Consider the following 21,013-nt stretch of genomic DNA (forward strand, 5'->3'; position numbering starts at 1 on the left):
TAGTATTTCAAATATCTCAAAATTGCATATACACATTGTTTTTCTTTTACTTATCAGGTTTCTTATTGTGGACAATCAACTGTGACAAAGACCCAATTGTCAATGGGATAGTGATATTTTAAACAAGGATGAATAGTAGCAAGTTTCTCATGAGGGTATTCTTTTAATTCAAATACCTATAAGAATGAAATGGAAAAACTAACATAAACTTTAATTTAAACTGCAATACTAACATAAATATGAATATTGTATGCTCACCACTGCTTCAAAATTAGATGCTGAATTACCATTAATATGTAAGAGAGTTGTAATAATTGAAAGTCATTACTTTTGTGTCAATACACAACAAGTAAAATGCACTCTATCACTGGTAATAAGTATAAAAATATACCTAACTCCTCCCTCTTCCGTATGTTTTTATGATATATGTCATGGTATTCTTCCATAAACATTTTAATGTTGACTACAATTGTACAAAGAGATACATAAGTAATCAATTAATACAATATATTCAATCATTATATATTATCAGATAATTTAAATTCCTTATAGTGAAGTCGGATGAACAATATGCAAACTTATTGTATGGCCTATCAAACGAGGAGCCTCCCCGTAAACACAATCAAATAATATATATCAATTAACTCTCCTTTTGTAAAAACAGTATCATTAACATCAAAGAAGAATGAAACCATAGTTAAAGAAAAGTATTTCCTCCCCAAACAAACTCTATAGTAGGCCTATAAAAAAATCAATTACTTTCAATAAGGTAAATAAATATGAGAACTTGTAAATTATTAAACTTGTAACATAATTAAATTAACTATCTAATAAGCGGTTGAAATTATCATACTTTAATTTTTCCAATTTATTTAACAAGTATGTTATATCTTCATCTTGAATTTTTTTTCTTTTGGGAGTCTTAAATTGTTTCTTGACATACTACCATAGATAAAAAAAAATACATGTAATTAGTAATTGAAATCAAACTACTCAAACTAATTGATGTGCAAATACAAACTTATGGCAATGACTTTCAATCTCATTTTATTAAGTTTGGCAATCCTTGCTACCTACATTTCAACCTTTTCTTTATAATTACCTTTAGAAATTAAGATAGTATCTCTCTCTTCTTGTAAATCATCCATATCAATTTTTCTTTTCCCTATCCACATCAGCTTCTGCTTCTTTTATACTTTTTTTGAGATTACTTTCTAATACCTCAACCAATTGTCTTCTTGTCCTTTAATGTTCTCAGAAGGCTCACATATTTGTATCTTTCTCCTCTTCCTCTAAGGCACCACTTAAGCCACATAGGACTATCAATAGGAGTTATCCCTGTAATCATAGCGAGTTCGGTTACGTCCTCTCTTAGTCCTACTTCTAGAAACAATCGGTTCAGGAGGAGGATCCACTACAAAGTCGCTTGATTCAGCTTGGATGCCTTGATTTTCTATTATTTTAAGTAATTATTCCACCCTTTCATTTAGCTGCATATTCTCTATTAGCTCCTTGATTTAGTTCTGATGAATACTACAGTTAGGGCATGGTATCTAGCTTCTATATCATGTAATGATAATTTCTCTAATGGATGTGGAGAATCATCAAGGTAATGAAGGTTCTCTACCAATGTATTTTTAGGAGTATGGACTAGTTCAATAATAACCTATCAAATTAGAAAAAATTATTTAGAAATTATAAATGAAAGAAAGTTAGGTGACAGTAACAATATTGATATTTACCTCTTTAGGTGAGACTTGGTCCAACAAAGCTCTCACCTTACTTATGTGAAGGAGTAGTCCTCCACTTATTTATTCGTGCTCTTACTATTATATGGTTTCTAGATTGGGACATGCTCCAAAAACTATGTCTGCTTCATAATATGAAGTATTACATATAGATTAATATCCATATAAAAAATTAAATTTACTAGAAAAAAAAAACTTACGGTCAAAAGACCAACAAACCCATTTATGTAAGGAAGTGAGGTGGTAATTTAATGTCTTAGTTGATGAAAATAAGTCTCCGGTGGTAGGTAATTGTGGAGTAATAAATTAATAGATGACTTCAACCCAATTGAATCTACCTAAATTGTCAAAATCATCTACAATATTTGTAAGATCTATAGGAACATTATATGTACTAGAAAATAATACACAAACAAATATATATAAAATATTAAAACATCATCATCTACTTCAAATCTATGAGAAGATATTTTAAGCAACTTCTCAATTCTTTATCTAATAGGTTCTTTTTTTACAGAAATGAGCAAGAAAGAGGTCATCCAATGTATTAGTTGAATTCACATGAACAAAAACACCTTTGTCTGTAATACCAAGCAACATAGATATATCTCTTCTAATGAAGCAACTGGACCACTTGAAAATCTAAAATGATTAATTTTTTGATATGAGATTTTATATGTTGAGCAAATTAAAAAAAATAAGAGGTTTCTCTAACGTATTAGTAGTGGTTTTTTATTCTTCTACACTTACTACTTTGTGTTAAAGTTCAAATCTAGAAGATGTAATTGAAATTCTAAAGGCTAGAGTGTCCCACTTTAACTTTAAAATATATTCACCAATAGACCTTGAACTTGTTGAATAATTTGTATGTCCAAGAAATAACAAAAGAGAATTATTTACTTAATTTGTGTTGATCATGTAAACAAATAAAACCATGGTGTTTTCTTTTAATTGTTAGAGCACTAAGAAAAATCATTAAAGTGACCTACAACGATCCGTTGGAGTTTCTGAACATCAAGTGATGCCTATATTTTTTAAAATATAAATTATTAAAATAAAATTCTCACAGCCCTATAGTTTTCAGATGCACAAATAGTAGTTATAAGATTTTGGCATTTATAAAACACTATCACCACCAATGATTTTTTTATCAAAATTCATTGATGGATTTACTAACTTCAACAAAACAGTGTGATCATTAGAAACAATGCAAACCAATACAAAATCAAGAATGTAAATTAATGTATGAAAGAGAAAGTTGGCAACAAATGCAAGTGATGGGGATTATAATAGAACCAGAAGCATACCTTTGGAAATGATTGAGAGGTTCAACAACTACCTCAAACATTCTAAAACATGAGTACAATTTACAATACAAAATTAGTGATCCAAGATAGGAGAGGAGGGAGATGATGACGTTGAGACATAAGATGATTAGGCTAAGGAGTTTAAACTCGAATGGAAAATGGAAAGCTTATGAATAAATGAGTTTCCACAAAAATCCTAACTCACTTATCGCGAACTAAGAGGAGAACTAGAAGACCTATGTATTGGGATATATATATATATATATATATATATATACGAGTTTGATATCCTGCGCGAACGAAAAAACGCGCCCCGTGCGCACGCGATCCCGGCCGTTCATCGCGAAAAATCCAGGCCGTTTATTAAAAAAAATCACTGTAGCTTCTCTGCGTCGTCGGCGTTCTCGCCGCTGCCGCTCCCCCGTCCGCCACCGCCGGCCACCGGACCGGCGGCGATGGATGCGCAACTCACCGGCGCCGGACTGGTGGCCGGATTCCGACCGAATTCGGCCGAATTTCGGCCGGAATCGACCAACAGCTACTGTTGGCCGATTCCGGCCGAAATCGGATTCCGGCCGAATCACGGCCGGAGACCGGCCGCGGTCTCGCGCCGGCGCGTCGATCGGCGGCCGGAATCGGCCAACAGCGTCTGTTGGCCGATTCCGGCCAAAATCGGCCGGATTCCGGCCGAATCGCGGCCGGAGACCGGCCGCGGTCGACGCGCCCGGCGCCGGCGCGTCGACCGCGGCCGGTCTCCGGCCGCGATTCGGCCGGAATCCGGCTGATTTCCGGCCGACAGTGGCCGTTGGGCACTGTCCTGTTTCCGGCCGGATTCCGGATTCCGGCCGTAATCCGGCCGGAATCCGATGCCGGAATGTGCGCCGGCGAGTTGCGCATCCAACGGTCCGGGTCCGGTGGCCGGCGGTGATCGGACGGCGGCGCGACGGCGGCGGAAGTGGGCGGGGGTCGGCGGTCGCGCACGGATCGCGTAGGGATGAGTCGCGCGGGATATCAAACCTCTATATATATATATATATAGCCACCTCCGGCCGCCGGACCGGGCCCGTTGGAACCGCAACTCGACGGCGGTCCGGAGGTGGCCGGAGTCCGGCCGAAATCGCTGCCAGACACTGGCGGGCGGTTTCGGCCGGAATTCGGCCGGATTCCGACCGAATCGGGGCCAGAACCGTCTGCTCTGTTTCGGCTGGAATTCCGGCCAGATTCAGACCCAATCCGGCCGGAATCCGATGCCGGTGTGTGCGCCGTCGAGTTGCGCTTCCAACGAGCCCGGGATGACGGCCGATGGTGACCGGACGGCGACGAACGGCGAAAGGTCGGCTGATCGCGTAGCGGGGTCACGCAATTGTAAACCCTAAACCCGCAAGAAATCATTGAGGAGATGACAACTCGACAGCCTCCTTCCTTTTCATTGAGAATGTTGCATGATATGAAATATGTACACACTCTTTTGTCTGATGTAACTAAACAACTGGTCGGCAGTCAATTCAGAATCTCCACGAAAATGAAGTCATGATTGATATCGGTAACTTTGTAGATATACAACTTTTTCTTGTAAGAAATATCCATGAAATTGACAGGAGATTAAGTGGGTTGAAAACTTTTAAAAAATAATAATAATAAAATAGGTTGGAAAAATGTAAAGTAAGAATTATGAAGCATCAGTTGTTTGAATGTCCCTTTGAATAATGAATGGAGCTGCGATTGTACCATGTTGAAATTACATAATTACTAGGTGGTGGTCATTCAGCAGCTGTTTTCATCTGAAAGTTTTTGTTCCCCTGGCATCACACGATATCATCAAGGACAAACATGATTCAGAATAATTATTGCATACGCAGCAGGAAAAATACTGCATGAAATGCATGCATGAGTTCACCAAACATACTAGGAGACATTCTTCCAAGTGAGAAGACAGCATACACTGAAACCTTTGATCAAGGATGAGTTTGCAATTTAATGGGTTTGTGAATACTTTCACATTGGTTGGTATAGTCCTGTGGTGGCCACCATCGAGAATGCCAGAGTGCAGATTGTACACTAGTACTATCATTTTAAGCAAAATATAGGAAGTTGAAGGTCACATTGAGGTGCATGTAGGACTACGAGAGTAATGGCATGTTCGCATATAAAAGTGTGAAGAACAGTTCCACCTCCGGCAAATTTTGAATGGCCTGCACAAATTTGTTGCCTCGGGGTTCATCAAGTAGAGGAGAGCTTAACCGTGCAATTTGTGGCAATAATTTGGCTAAGGGAACTCCCAAGGAGCTTGTCCCTGCGACTTGATTGCTAATGTCATTGACCAAAACATCAACAACCTTTTTCAGACATATATCCAAGATTTTTATAAAATCTGGGCTGCAGAGAGTAATATAAAGATACAATCAGAAGCATAGCATGTACAAAAATGAATATGCACATAACTTTTTAAATTTCTATAATTTCAGTTCGTACATTAATACACCCCATGGAAAATGCGTCAATTGTAATTGCATGCTTTCCAGAACACAGCAATAATAGCAGGAGAAAACACATATCTAATGTCCACTATCATCATTGGTTTGATCTTTCTCAAAGAGCACACAAGGAAGGAATTCTTTTTCCTTTATGTAAAACAGGAGCAAATGAAACTACGAATGGCTAGTTTTGGTATTCTACAAATTCCTTATTAAAATAAAAAGAGTAGTTAGGAAGTGACAGATTTCAACCTTAGCTGTTGGTCTTGTTTCATTCTAAAAGGTTGAGATGGCTAGAAAATTATAATCAATTTAAGTTTGCTCGTATTGTCAGTCTAGACCTTAAAATTAGAAAAGTGTCTTTATACTCAGAGAATGGAATAGAGAATTTTGCTGGTATTATCAATCTAGACAAAGATATTTCAAGAATATCTATGAAATCCAAGATCCTTAGTCTGAAAGGAAAATAATTTTTAAGTTCACAGTTTAAGTGATTCAAAATGCTTAAATAAAACAAAATAATTGTCAGAACAAATCAGTTGGTTTGATTTAGTTGTCCTAAAATAGGTATGATTATCAGGGAAAAAAGGTATATCAATTTTCACTATTATCATTGTGCCTGGCATAGATCCAGTCGATCCGGCCAGACTTAGAAAGCATATTAAAACAATAAATGGCTGCATCACCATCACATCATCATCAGTGTTATTCCTGACTATTAGTGGTCGATTAGTAAACAGGATGCATATATAGATGATAAATATTGTAACCAGTATACTGTACAGCATGAGAAATAGTCTAGTTCCATCTAGAATTACCAATTTATGCTATAGCTTAGTAACTATACCTACACTTAAATGATTATCAAAAAGAAATTTTAATTACACAAGGTAGACAAGATTTACGAACAGTTAAATGTATGCAGCTCTCATCCCTCAATTATAAAGATCTAATTTTCATTCTCGGAATGAAAATAAAAAAGTTCAACTTAACCATCCCATGATAGAACAACAACAACCAAGCTTTATCCTATTAAGTAGGGGCGGCTAATCGTCCCATAATAATAGGAAAACCAGTGCAAAAGCCACCAAACTAGTGTATGTGAGGGTCAAGGTATAGATGTTCCTACAAGTATCCAAGTCCAGAGCAAACAAAACAAGAGTAAACAATACGGTAAAGTCAATGGACAAGGAACCTTAAGAAGCCTCAAATGCACACTACAAAAATAGGTATAAGAATGTTAATGCATGCCACAACTTGGAAATGAAGAAATGAACTTGGTACATAGCCTGAACACCTACCAAAATATTAGATGGAAGGAAGTTCCAAGCTATTATCTAATATTCTAGGAGTTAGATTCCAGAAAGATCTATTCATATTTCCAATATCCAGTATGCTCTACCAAGCATAAAGTAGATCCAAACTAGTATATATTAGCATACCTGGACAGCACAGAACGAGTCTCAGACAAAAGCTGTTCCAGTTTAGTGGCATCCATAAGAAGAGAAGAATCTTCAAATCCATTGGCAGACATGGCCATCTGTTGCTTGTAGTCATTAACATTTTCAGGAACCAGATAATTTATCCAGTAATTTAATGAGCCAATGTTCATGAACATATCCAGAATTTGGATCATTATCTCATGCAGTTTTGCTATGCTAACAGGCTCCTTAAGCTGCTTGCTGACCATGATACACCATGACAAAAAAACACCAGCATTATTAGCTAAACTCTTTGTTTCTGAGCATTCTTAATATTCTGTGAACAAGCAAATCAGGTAATTTATCTTATACAGCTACTGCTTGTCAGGCATGAAGTCATATACTACAGCATAATACAACTATTGAAGTGCAAGATGTTGAATTGGACTGTTGATTCATATCAAGAAGCACATATTACATGGAACAACCGTTGAATCGAAACAAGCACAAAATTTAACTAGCATTTCATATGCAAATTAGTTAGGGTCAAGCAGCAATAATTACATACTCTTTGAGAACTTCGTTAGCTGCACTCTGCATGTTCATAATTAATGAATTGAGCCCATAGGTAGCTAAATAATCTGCAGTAGCAAGAAAGTCCTGTTGCCCATGACTTTTAAACGAGTCAATCTCATCCTGCCAAAATGTAAATGAAACAAAATATTCAAACCATGTACATGTTTCACAGTATTTAAACTCATTAAAAAAACTCAATGAGATGATTCCATGCATAATATTTAGCATTTTTCAAAGAAAATGTATGACTCAAATAAAGGAAATTTGATTTAACCAAAAAAACAGAGTAATTTCAGCTCTCTATTTGCAAGCTGATGTTACGTACTCAACGTTGGTTTTTTTCATATTAGATTATAATTCACAAGAAAAATAATTAATACACAAGAATGATAAGTAGAGAGGGATTCTTTTATTGGACAGGAAATTTTTTCTCTTCTCGTGGTTTTCATTTATTACGTCCTTGGGCAATAGTCGAAAGGACGCCCCTTTTTATTAGAATCGTCAAAAATGCACCCCTTTTTCATTTATTAGCCAAACAATGCCTAATCCCACCGCAACTTATTTTTATTTCTGAAAATACCCTTGTTTTCATCATTGTTGTAGCAGCTAAGAGATTCTAACTACTATAACATAAAAAAATAATTGAAACATAGTTGTAGCAGTTACGATCTTGTAGTTGCTACAACTTTGTAGCAACTACGATCCTGTAGCTGTTATAACATAAAAAATAATTGAAATATAGTTGTAGCGGTTACCCTATAGCTGCTACAACTTTGTAGCAACTACGATCCTATAGCTGCTACAACATGAACACATGTAAATCTATTAAAAAAATTATAACTTGTACTTTCCTCTAATTTATACTCATTAGTTAAGCGTATTAATTAATTGTAATCCATTTGAAATTAACTAAGCAAACCTACAGCCAATTCACCTATTGATCTTTTCCATGTAGATCGACTCACATTAAATAATGAAATGGATATGTGCAATTAATTGCATATGCCCACTAATTTTTTTTCATTATCTATAAATCCCAACATATGCATGGATATATATTGAGTATTAATCAAATTATCAATATGAACTATGATCATACAATTTATTTTTATTAAGAGAAATGACAAAATGTATTATATAGTTGTAACAGCTACGAAATCGTAACTGCTACAACTGCGTAGCAATTACAACTGTAACTACTACAATTGCATAAAAAATAAGAATATTTCAAAAATAAAATAGGCTAAGGCGGAATGAGGTGTCGTTTTGATGATAAATAAAAAAGGGACGCCCTTTTGATTTTTACCCTATGTCCTTCATTTGAAAACCTTGTCCCATCCGCTTGTTAATGTGAAGCAACTTGGAAGCATCAACAACAAAGGGCAATGAAGTTCTTGTTGATATTGTGTTTGCAATATGTGATAGGATCCACTCCTTGCTTGATGGAGGTTTTCCTTTGAGTAAGGGGATTAATCGAAGTGCAGCCCATGAAGATATCCTCCTATTAGAAGAGAGGATGATCATGCAAAATATTTATCACTTGATCATGTGATGCTATGATTGTTACCTAGACCAACGGAAGTGTTATGGGTGATGTGTTGAGCAAGTGTGTTGTGATGCGGATGTTAAAAGTATCTTGTACCTACTTTAGAGGAAACTAAAAGCATAAGAGGGAGAGTTTACGCTAAAACCTAAGGAGAGTGAGGAGAGTGGGTGTGGGTAAGATAACAACTGTGTGGTCACAACCCTTAGACACCAAAAGCCCCCAATTAGGTAACTTTAGACTCTACCTTGAGTTTAGAGGGTTTAGGGGCACTTGGTAAAATGACACTAAGGGGAAATTGCTTTACCTTTTGTCACTCCTTACTCAAGTAGCTTCCTCACTATATTGGATTTGTTTTATATAGCATGCTAATTATACCATGTATAAACAAGCTTAGAGTTATCTGATGATATATGCTAGAGTTATATCATCATGAATACATAATCAAGACATTATTCTCTTACTCCTTCATGCTAGTATGTTAATTAATTGAAGATGCATGTTTAGAATAATTTAAGATAAATAGTGGGACGTGCATTGAGTGTGATACCTTCTTTAGCCAAGAGACTACTACAAAGAGACCTCTTAGGGATTTGATGTCTGGTGCCTGTGATAGTTATGGATTGCTAGCATCGAATTGGTGATCACATGTATTGTTATGAGATATTTGGGATCTGTGATGGTTAGAGATTGTTGACACTCAATTTGCAATGACATAGACTGTTGACACTCAATTTGCAATTACATATGTCATTATGAGACATCGTGGGTGTGACAGTTTGGAGACTTCTACTTGGAAATCACCGGTGCCATTACAAGATATTGTGGGTTTGTGACTATTAAGCCTACCAGCTTCAGCAAGAGAACACGAAGTGTCACCCTTGTGCTAACCCCCCCCCCCCCCCCCCCCCCCCCCTTGGACTGTTTTGAGAACCTCACCACTTATTTTTTTTTAGTTGTGAGAGTATATTTATTGAAGATTTTATCTTGATCTTTACCTTTGTACTAATCAACGAAAGACAAATAGGAGTACATTCAATGCTCTCAAACATTGTTGCTATTGGAGTTGAAATTTTATTTTGGCATTATTTGTCAGTTATTCTTTGGCTTTTTCATCTTTTATAATTATGGTGCTTCTTGTATTTTACCATGTTGTTCTAAGACCTTTTTAAATAGTTGAACAAAGTTTCATAAATTTCCTTTATAATAAATTATTCTTTGTTATTATATTTGTGTTTGTGATGTTATTATACCATGTTAATGTTGAGTACAAATATGTTACAAGCATATATTTGTGTTTGTAATGCTCCCGTACCATGTGAATGTTGAGTACAAAATATGTTACAAGTATGGTCTAGTGTCTCAGTGGCACAACCTTTGGCCAACACAAGAAATGTGCAGAAGGAATTGTTAGACAATAAAGCGAACTTTCCTTACACACGGGAAGTAAGCTCACTTGGGGCATGGCATTAATAGTGATGTAACCCGCACACAGAGTTAAATGGCAAGTGAAGATTTAGCTAATCCTAAATAGTTGGAACTCATGGCTTATTGCTATTGTTGTTGTTGTGTTATATAAATCAATGGACAAAAGAATCATAAATAGACAAAGAACAATAAGCTAGTAGGAAATAGCATAATTGTTATATACCTACTCATGTTCATGTAGACGTTATTGTGAATTCTTAAATTGCGCACTAAGAAGGAACTCAATAGGAAACTTTGTCAATATTAGTATTCATTATTTTATCTTTTCTATTAATTCCATATGTCTATCTTAGCAATCTCATATATGCTACATTACTTTTTGTGCATAGTTTTCTATCAGTCCAATGTTCCAATTCATACAACATGATTATTCTAATAGAACAACAACAATAATACAAGATTTCAGAAGTTCCTCACGGTTTCAACAATCCACTCTTTCTCTTATCAATGATTTCTTCATCAATATCAGTTTTGTATTGAATAATGTGTTGAGAATATCTAAAACCCCTACAAGGATTTTACGTCCATTCATCTGCTATTTCCTTTCTCAATAAAAATTGTTTCATGTACGCAATTTTAGTTCTAATTACCTTAAAACCTTTAGTTTCTAAATTTTTTTCTTCACATTTCAAGCTTAAAATTAAATCTATTACTCTCTTATCAATCAAAACAACCTCATATGCGAATAATGTTATCTGATTTGAGTTAGGCAATTTTAATAAATTATGCAATCATCAAAGATCACTAACAAAAACAATCTCATAAATAAATAGCAGCAAACATATACAGGCTATAGTGTTCCACACATTTGAATAAGTGAATCTAATACATTATACAGGCTTCTGCAATTGTCCTCTAAGATGATACTTACCAGAGGCTGAGCATCCTCAAAGCCACGGGCAATCTCTACATACAATTGCCTTCCTAATATGTTAACTTGAACTCTGACATATAAGCAAAGCACAGTCATTGACCACAAAGCAGCTGCTGTCCTTGTGAAACCTGGAAGAAAATCAAAAAATTACCAAATAATTGCCTAGTGAAAAGAGACCATCTTTAGAGACAAAGCTTCTCAGGTTAACATAAATAAGACCGTCAACTTCTCCTGATTGATCAGACACATTTTTGCAAAAAGAAACTGCAGCATACTTAGAATTTTAAGCCTTTCCCATAGCTCGAGCTTCTCCTTGAGGGGAAGTGAGTTTGACTGTCCCTTCCCATGAATAAGCTTCTCCGTCAGGGGCGAGAGGTCCAAATCCTCAGACACCCTAGACCGCAGGTAGTGCATCGCATAAGGAAGAGTGGTCGTGTCGGAAATCCTCTGGATGTTCTCAAAATGCACTTGCAATCTGCGCGCCAACGATAACAAAATTAATCAACCAAGCAGAAATAGTAAGAATCCAAAATGAGAAAAGAAAAAAGGGTTAATTTACTGATTCTTGATAAGTTCATCGACTTGTCGAGAGTCTTCAAGATGCTGCTCAAAATCCGACAATCTCCTAGTGTGATTCTCATAGAGCTTGTAGACGAGATATCCGCCACCAACAACACCGAGTGAAACCAAAATCTTCCTTCTGTGCCTGCTCCAAAAACCCCTGAATCCAGTCGGCCATAAAAAACGAACCTTTAGTTCCTTATTCTCCATGACAAATCTTGAAACGCAGGAATCGGGCGAAGGAAGAAGACAAAACCTTAACGAAAGCATGGCATAGTTGAACGGCCGAAGAGAACTCTTCGAGCCAGCAGCTAAAGGGGGATCAAAGCAGAGAAGGAGAAATTGGGGGCAGGGATCAGCGAGTCGCTGTGGCAACGAGGGGCGAAGCTGGAACCACGCCGCGGCCGCTTGAAGGGAAGAGAAGGGCGTGGATGGATCTCGATATTCCGTTTGTTCCACCGCTAGATTATTCCGTCTCACCAGTCGCTAACAACAGAGGATTAGAAATCCCTAACCTTACGATCGTCGTTGGATTTTGGGCTTCCAATTCTCCCCCATTGGAGCCCAATCAGCAGCCTTCTGACAACCAAATAACATTCTTTTTATGCATTTCAAGATCTTTATTTGATGTCAATTCCAGCATCTATTAGAGTTGTCAAACGGGCCAACCCATGGCGGGGCGGGCCAACCCATGGCGGACTCATCATATGGCGGGGCGGGCCAACCCACCAACTTGGCGGGTTGAAAAATCTCCAACCCAACCCAACTCAAGGCGGGCCGTGGGTTAGGCGGGCCAACCCACGGACCTATTAAAAAAATAAAAAAAATATTAAAAATTAAAAATTAAGTTTGAATTATAATTTAAATTGATTAAGTTGAAATTTTTAAGTTTGAATTATAATTTTTAAGTTTGAATTGTAATTTAAATGGATCAAATCCACTAATTCATTGAGTTTTCTATTTTAATTTTAAAATTTAAAATAAATAAATAAACTTTCTCAACCCGCGGGCCAACCCAAGCCCACCGCGGGCTAACCCACGCGGGTCGTGGGCTTAGGCGGGTCAACCCATCTGAACTCATCTTAAAATAGATTGATAAAATTTCAACCCAATCCGCCTAAATTACTTGACGGGACGGGCCAACCCGATGGGCCTAACCCAACTTGATAACTATAACATCTATTAATACTTGGTGGATATGAAATACGATGACTTTTGGCCAATTCACAAATGTCACAATGAAATTCTGAATCATTAACAACTGAAAACAAATGGGGTTGTAACTTTTTAAGATAACCAAAAGATAGATGTCCTAAACGACGATGCTATAACCATACCACTTCCTTTGCATTCTCGACACTTATAACATGATTAGCTTGTCCCAAAAGATGCTTGCAGTTCTTTCCCTTCTCTGTGAGATTTAAGTAGTACAATTTCCCCCTTCTAACACCATAACCAAGAATCTGCTGAGTTAGAATGTCCTAAAACACACAAAAAGATGGATAGAACATCACAGTACATGCAAGTGCTAGAATGATTTGACAGACAGATAATAGGTTATAAGATAGTGATGGAACAACTAAGATGGATTCAAGAGTTGGGGTATCAGATAACACAATAGAACCTTCTCTGCTAACCAGAGTTGGAGTACCATCAACAGTAGAGACAGAATTTTGAGGGGAAGCTCTAAGATTTTTCACAAGGTTAGGGTCATTTGTCATATGATTAGATGCACCTGAATCAATTATCCATGTATTATTTGAATAATTGTATCATTCATACCTGATTGTGCTACATTAGCCAAAGCACTCTCACGATGTTCATTCTCAGCAGTAGCAATGGCAGCCTTACTTATATTCTTTCGTGGCTTCTTGGTGAAGTCCCACCAATCAGGATAACCAATCACTTCATAACATCTCTCCTTGCTATGGCCTAATTCTCCACAAACATTACACTTCTTATTTGCATATGGATTTGATTTACCTATAGGATGATGAGAAGGACTAGAAAAGCTTGGAGGAGTAACAACCAAAATAGAAAATTCAGTAGATACAAAGCGTCCCATATCCTGCTTCTCAGATTGCACTTTGCAAATGTAAGCATAACTGCTAATGAGAATTTAGGTTTCTTACGTAGGATCTCTCTACGCACCTGATCATATTCTGAATCTAGTCCACTCAAAAACATATGAAAACGCAATCGAGACATCATTGAAGTTTCATGGACAACAACTGCAACATCATTATTCTGAGAGGTCACCCTTTGATCAATCTCTTGGAACATGGCTACCAATTCGTTGTAGTAGGTCGGAATAGGTCGACCATTCTGCTTTGCTTCAAAACACTTCTTGTTCAATTCAAAGATTCGAGTTTCGTCAGAGTCATCATAAAAAGTTTTCTCCACAGCTTCTCAAATATTTTTTGCAGTAGGAAGATGAATATATCGGTTCATAAGAGAGGTCTCCATGGAATCAATAAGCCAGCTTTTTACCCTTTCATTATCTGTGGCCCAAACTTCATATTCTGGAGAATTCATAAGGGGTTCAAGTTTTGCGCCAGTTAAATAACCTATCTTTCCTCGTGCTCCAATATGCATTTGCATGAGGGGAGCCCATATGGTATAGTTGGATTCATCCAACACAATCGTTTTAGGAAACACAGAGTTGTCATAGTGGTGATGAATGACTTGTGATTGATTATCATCAATTATATATCCGTCCATTGAGAAAGATGAATTCAGCAGTGAAAAGATGAATTAATACCTCCAGAGGCAAAGTGTATGGATGTCTTCAGCATCTTCAACATTTTCGCAGGAAACCTTCCAGATAGAGATTCAAGGATTCAGGGATTGTCGACATCTTCTGGAACTCTCAAGAAAAAGAGAAAAAAAAATCCAAACCAAGTTCAAAGGATTGAACTTTGCTCTGATACCATGTTGACAATATGAAAAATAATAATTCGATTGTATTTCTTGATTCATCCCATAAGAGATATATACACAAAAAGGTTTCTTATCTTACAAGAAATAATATTATAGTATATTCTAGATTACTTAAATTAAAATATCCTAAATATACAACTTTCTATAATTAGAATATACAATACCTAAATTAGAATATCCTAAATATACAACTTTCTATAACTCCCACGTTATCTCTCATGAATTATCATTAAGACAGTTTGTTTCTTGTTCTCCCAAGCTCCATAGTAGTGGACCTGTGTTGGATCTTTTGTATAAGGTCCTCAAGGAGGCAAATCTGGCAACCCAATGTTGGGATTATCTGGATCATATGGGGTTGGTTTAGATCGATTCCTATTTGAGGCATCAATTCAACTTGTGATACTACTTCCCGAGTGATCTAGTCCCCTAAGGAATTAGCTAGTCGGGCCAGCTTGTCTATCCGCTTGTTATCCACTTGAAATTTGCTTTAGCAAGACTTCCGTGAAGTGTTCCTTGGCTTTTCTATAGCTTCACAATATATACTACACTTGTCATCTTTGATTTTAGAAGTTCCTTTTACTTGTTGCACAACTAGTTGAGAGTCTATATTTATCAATACTCGGCCAAGCACGATCACCGCTGGCTTCTACATTTCAAATAGCATGTAGATTTGTCATCGGGTGCGGTAAAGTCTCATATTCAATCTCGTTATTTGATGCTCTAAAAGTGAGTCACACAACTAACTTAATTTATATGCCTCATGGAAAAATCAAAATCGCGTCTACTCTATTGCCTTTATTATTGGACGGCCTATCTGTGTAGATTATCCAAGGCTTATATTTATCTATTCGCAAGGACTCAATCAAGAAGTTTGTGAGGGCACTATGCTTTAATTGAAGGACGTGACTAACACTCATATCATATTTACTAGTTGGATACGTCCATTTAATAAGCCCTCCTATAGCCTCTAATATTGAATAATGAGTATTTATATTCAATTGAATGAAAGATTATTATATTATTTTTGCTTCAGGAAAAAAAGACTGTGTTCAAACGGCTTAAAATCAGTAGGCGTTATGGATTTTCACAAAATCAGAAATAAAAACTAAATGAAATCCAAATGCGTCCAAATTCATGCATAGATCCATCAATAGGCTGACGGCTTCATAATGCCAGGGAGGACGACGTCTCGTCCGGCCGTTGGGCCACCAAGGTGGCACTCTCGTAATTACCGACAAGGACCCGGTGGCTCGCTCCATGGCGCCAGGCCCCACTCCTGCCGCGCGGTCCCACTCATCCCGCCCGACACGTTTCGATCGATGACTCGCGCGGACAAGGTGAACATGCCTGGGGCGTACGACACCTCATACACCTCCCGATACTCTCCATCGAGCCAAACGCCCCAAAACTACGTCACCCGCTTTCTCACCTCGCCGTCTGTTAGTGGGCTCCACCGAAGCGGAAGGGCAGTGGCAGGTATTCCAGATAAGCGAGAGGACGACAACGTCGGAAGCTTGCAATTGAATTTCTTGTCCTTTTTTAAAAAAATATTTTATTTTTCGGGAATTGTTTATTTGAAAATGTTTATATTTACCATCTCCGTAACGCTCGACCATCCCTGCGATAAATGAAAGGACGGGGAAGTGATGCTGCTCGCCATCGGCCTTCTCCTTCCTTGACTCGGTCCATACTCTTCGCCGTCGTTCCAGCTTCTTCCTCGCTTTAGGGGTTGATCTGATATTTGCGTTTAGATGCCTCACGGCTACCAGTTTTGGATCCTCTTTGGTGGATTTGAGGTCAAGTATTGCAGATAGTAATGCATTCGTCCGCTCTTGATCGATATGTCCTTTTTTCTTTTGGTTTTTGATTGTGGTACTGAGAGGATGAATTGCTGCTGCAGCTTGCAATTAATGGATCGCGCGATTTCTGCTGCTAGCAGATGTGCTTGTTTGACAACGAGAGAGAGCACGCCTGTCCACGATCATGCCTGCGGCCATGGCTGTGTACCAGCGTGCTCTTTCTCGTTGTCAACTGGCTAGTGCCTTTCGTTGGGATCGACCACCTTCTTGGCCATGGCTACAGGTTTATTTCTTTGTTGCTTTAACCTTTGGTTCTCAGGTTTTCCTTAGAGTTTGTTTTTGGTCGTGGGTAAATATTCTTTGTCATTGCGGTTGTTTTGCGTAATCCTGGAGCATGATTTTGGCTTAGACCAAGCGGAGAACTCGCTGCTTTGTTGCTTTGTTCTTAACAAATGTTATGCTAACACACAGCGGTCACCGTTGTAATATTTGTTTTCGATTCGACCTTTTAAAGCCTTTTTCTATACTTGAAATTTTAGCCTGAGGGTCACTACTCGAATCATGTTTGTTTAGTAGAGAGCTTGTCAAATAGTGTGATAGTTCAGTAAACTAATGAATTTTTAATTTGTACTTTAATAACTTAGCTTTGCTATAGTTTTGGATTGTTGATGTAATGCCAACTATTAATTCTTCATAGTATTTTAAAATCAGTTTCTGATTATAAGAACTATCATGCCTGCTATATTCCATTTATAGAAATAGGCAAAGAAATACAATGATTTTGTATACAAGGTTAATCTTTTCTTTGGAAGTATCCATGGTAGATAAACTATCAGTACAGTTCTCGTAGACATGTTGCAAATTATTCGCATACACCAACTTTCATTTAGTACTGCGTTTTGTAATGTTTGTACGAGTCCTGCAGTCATGCCAGTAGAACTAGTTTATGAAGTTAAGTAAATTGTATTAAAAATAGTAAGGTCTCAACTTCTGAATTTTAAGTAAACAAGTTTTGCTTGATCTTTCATTCTTTATTCAGGCATAAATTATCTAATATTGTTCCTACTGAATAAAACAATTATTAATTTTCTACATTTATTTATCTTTTAGCGACGAGTTAAGTTTGAAGGCAGCTCCTCTTATTGTTATACAGTGCAGGCATTGAAGTGCCTGGTCAGCATTTTAAGTAGTTAGCAAAAATTTTTGGCCTCTAGTAAACTTGTCAGTTGTGACGGATTTCTGGATTTGTATTTTCCTCAGCTTAGAATCTATAATTTTATATTTTTATCATTTCTCTTTTCTCGCATATGCATTGAGCTTTCCTTTTCTGGTATCTATTGTAAGTTAATTCTACATGTATAACACTGAACTACCAAGGTGGACATGTTCTTGTACCATCCATGTGTTTGACACACAACTTCTAGCTGTCATCTGCTGATGTGGTGTTTTCCATTTTCACTTTCTTCTCCTTTCGATCTAGAGCTTGAGCTCAGGTTAGCTTTCTTCTATGAACCACACATGAGCCTTTGTCAAATAATTTGGTAAGCCAATAATGTTGGTTTCCTGACTTAGGTTGTAGATCCTTGGCCTTCCCATTCCCTTCTTCCTAATCAAAGTAGAAAACTCGGTACTGCTTTTCTCTCTAGAATTGGGCAGTAAGCAACTTAGTAAGCTCCTTTCCTTTTGAAGCATTCTCTGATTGCTTTCTTTGCCATTTTCTCCCTTCAATCTAGATGCACATGGATGCATCTTTTCCTAGGCCTTTTACCTCAAATGATTGCTCAGTTAATGGAAGTGGCCATAGAGCCCAACATGTCCGTGGAGGTTGTTTAGGCTGATAAAATAGGTTTAAATGCACCCACGCTGGAAAATTTTGTTGTCTTAAATGTTTAGCACTCCCTTAATTGATATTTACTTGGTCTTCCTCTGTGCATTGCTCATGTGGCATACTTGGCCACTACCGCTCAAGATGTTCCAATCTCCTCCAGCTCTAGCTTCACTATCATATAGTTCTTATTAAGTATATTCGTCTTCTTTAGTTGTAGGTTTGACAGATATCTTCTCTTTGTCAAATATTGTGTTATCTCATGTAAGTACTTCTATTGTATTTATGACACATTTTACAAGGTTTTTTTTACCTGAATCCTTGACTCAAGATCCTTTAAATATACCTATGTCAATATTCACTTAACCAATATTGCACCGATGGTTCTTTCACCTTAGCAAAAGTTATTGATAAATTTTGGTCTTCTTAGCCTTTTGAATCTTTAGAAAAAGGTGTATAATTTATCATATCTTAAAGTCTTTAAGTGTGAATCGTGTTCGTTGTGAAAACATGTTTTATGTGTTTCATAACAATGTCTATAAATGTGTTTTTATATCATTCTCTTTAAATCATTCTTGTTGTTAGGGATCCTAATTGAGTTTCCTTTTGTTGATTTGACGTATTTGATGGGTATATCATGGTAAAATAATATTTCTAAAAATCCTTCCCATTATGACAATAGCTATATGTGCTTTCCTGGGTAAAATAATTGATGAGAGTTAGGACATGCTGTTAAAGTTCTCATGTAGATATATTATGATAATCCAACCTCTATGCGCATAGCCTCTAATTTCACGTTTTGCAACATGACAAAATACATGGAGATTGATTTACAATTACGTCAAAAAAATGCAGTTCAGTCAGGTTATCACATCATTCGCAAGCTTTAATCATCAACTGGTGGATTTGCTAAGTCCTTAAGAAGTCCAAATATTGAGCATTGAGCGAACTTAAGAAGTATTTGTCTACTCCTTTGTTTTGTAGATCAAGGGTTATCACATCATTTGCAAGCTTTAATCATCAGCTGGTGGATTTGCTAAATCCTTAAGAAGTCCAAGAACTGAGCATTGAGCGAACTTAAGAAGTATTTGTCTACTCCTTTGTTTTGTAGATCAAGGGTAAGTATGTCTGAAGATATTTGAAAACTTAGGAAGGTGCACTCTGATACAATATTGTGTGATGGCAACCGACAAGGATTAAAATACCGAGCCGAGCCGCCCGATACGCCCGAGATTTACCGTTCCGCTCTGGGACCGGCACCGGCACTCGACCGGCACAGCACGCGCGTTCGCGTCTTCGCTCGCGTGCGTCGGGTTGCAGCGACAGAAACGCTTGCCGGCTCGCGTGCGTCGGGTTGCAGCGACAGAAGGAATCGAATCGATTCCTTCTGTCGATCACGCGCGAGAAGGAATCGATTCGATTCCTTCTGTCGATCACGAGAAGGAATCGATCGATTCCTTCTGTCGATCACGGGAGGAAATCGCGAGCGAGATTGACGGGGAAATGCTTATTTAAGCGAAGACCTGGAAGGCGGAAGCAACAGCAGTTGGGAAGAAGTGGCGACGAGGTGGCGAGGCGGTGAGGAGGCGAGGCGAGGAGGCGACGCGGCGGCAGAGGCTCGGCAGGCGGCAGAAGCTCGGCGGCGGCGGCGGTCAGGTTCGGCGAGATCGCGATTCTGCGGAAGCAGAATCGCGATTGCGAGAAAAAGTTTGATTTTAAAAAATAAAATCAATAATCAATATAACGGTTTTAATTAAAACCGTTATATTGAAATAAAATTTATTATATCACTGTTATATTGATTATATCAGTGTTATATTAAATTTTTATAAAACATATTATTTAATATATATAAATAATTAAATATATAAAGTATTATTAATATATATAATTTTTAATTAATAATTAATTATATAATAAATGATAATTATATATATTATATAGATTAATAATTAATTAAATAAACTGTTAATTAATTAATATAATTATAATATATAAATTTATTTTTTATTAAAAAATAAAAATATTTTAAAAAATTAATTTAAATTTATATGTTAAAAAATTTTAATAAATTATTTTATCTGTTAAAAAATTTAATTAACTATATATTATTATTTAAATAATTTAATTAATGATAAATGATGAATTATGAATTGAATAAATAATTTAATTTTTTATTTATTAAATAAATTTTAAAAATATATAATTTTATATGTTTTGAATAAATTTAATTTTAAAATTATATATAAATATATAAATAATAATTTTTATTATAAATAATTATTATATAAAATATATAAATAATAGATATATTATATAAATTAATAAATAATTAATTAAACTGATAATTATTAATATAATTAAATTTTTATATTTTTTATCATATAATTTTTTTAATATTAATATTATTAATACTGTAATTATGAATTATTTGATTTTTTTATCGTTCTTAATTTT

At 36.5% G+C, this 21,013-nt stretch overlaps 1 protein-coding gene and 1 long non-coding RNA gene across 2 annotated transcripts; one reads left to right on the forward strand and one right to left on the reverse strand.

The window, feature by feature from the left end:
* Positions 1-4,753: 4,753 nt before the first annotated feature.
* LOC141836818 (peroxisome biogenesis protein 3-1-like) lies at positions 4,754-12,448 on the reverse strand. Its single transcript, XM_074724300.1, has 7 exons — positions 12,249-12,448; positions 11,991-12,152; positions 11,707-11,906; positions 11,429-11,559; positions 7,519-7,646; positions 6,972-7,211; positions 4,754-5,431 (listed from the first exon to the last, which is right to left on the reverse strand). Exons 1-7 carry the CDS (start codon positions 12,260-12,262, stop codon positions 5,176-5,178), a joined length of 1,131 nt encoding a protein of 376 aa, XP_074580401.1. The 5' UTR covers positions 12,263-12,448; the 3' UTR covers positions 4,754-5,175.
* Positions 12,449-16,559: 4,111 nt separating this feature from the next.
* LOC141835134 (uncharacterized) lies at positions 16,560-18,030 on the forward strand. The gene is made up of 3 exons (XR_012602359.1): positions 16,560-16,728; positions 16,833-17,014; positions 17,842-18,030. It is a non-coding gene; the product is annotated as an uncharacterized LOC141835134 (long non-coding RNA).
* The last annotated feature ends 2,983 nt before the right edge of the window (positions 18,031-21,013 follow it).

Source organism: Curcuma longa, chromosome 1 (assembly GCF_044706935.1).
Source record: "Curcuma longa cultivar G26 ecotype Majalengka, Jawa Barat chromosome 1, ITB_CL_G26_1.1, whole genome shotgun sequence".
NCBI lineage: Eukaryota > Viridiplantae > Streptophyta > Magnoliopsida > Zingiberales > Zingiberaceae > Curcuma > Curcuma longa.

Coding starts and splice junctions, on each gene's coding strand:
- LOC141836818 (XM_074724300.1), bottom strand. Junction 11,560..11,706: donor GGAAAGGCTTAAAATTCTAA/GTATGCTGCAGT, acceptor ATTTTCTTCCAG/GTTTCACAAGGACAGCAGCT. Junction 7,212..7,518: donor GCTAACGAAGTTCTCAAAGA/GTATGTAATTAT, acceptor TATCATGGTCAG/CAAGCAGCTTAAGGAGCCTG.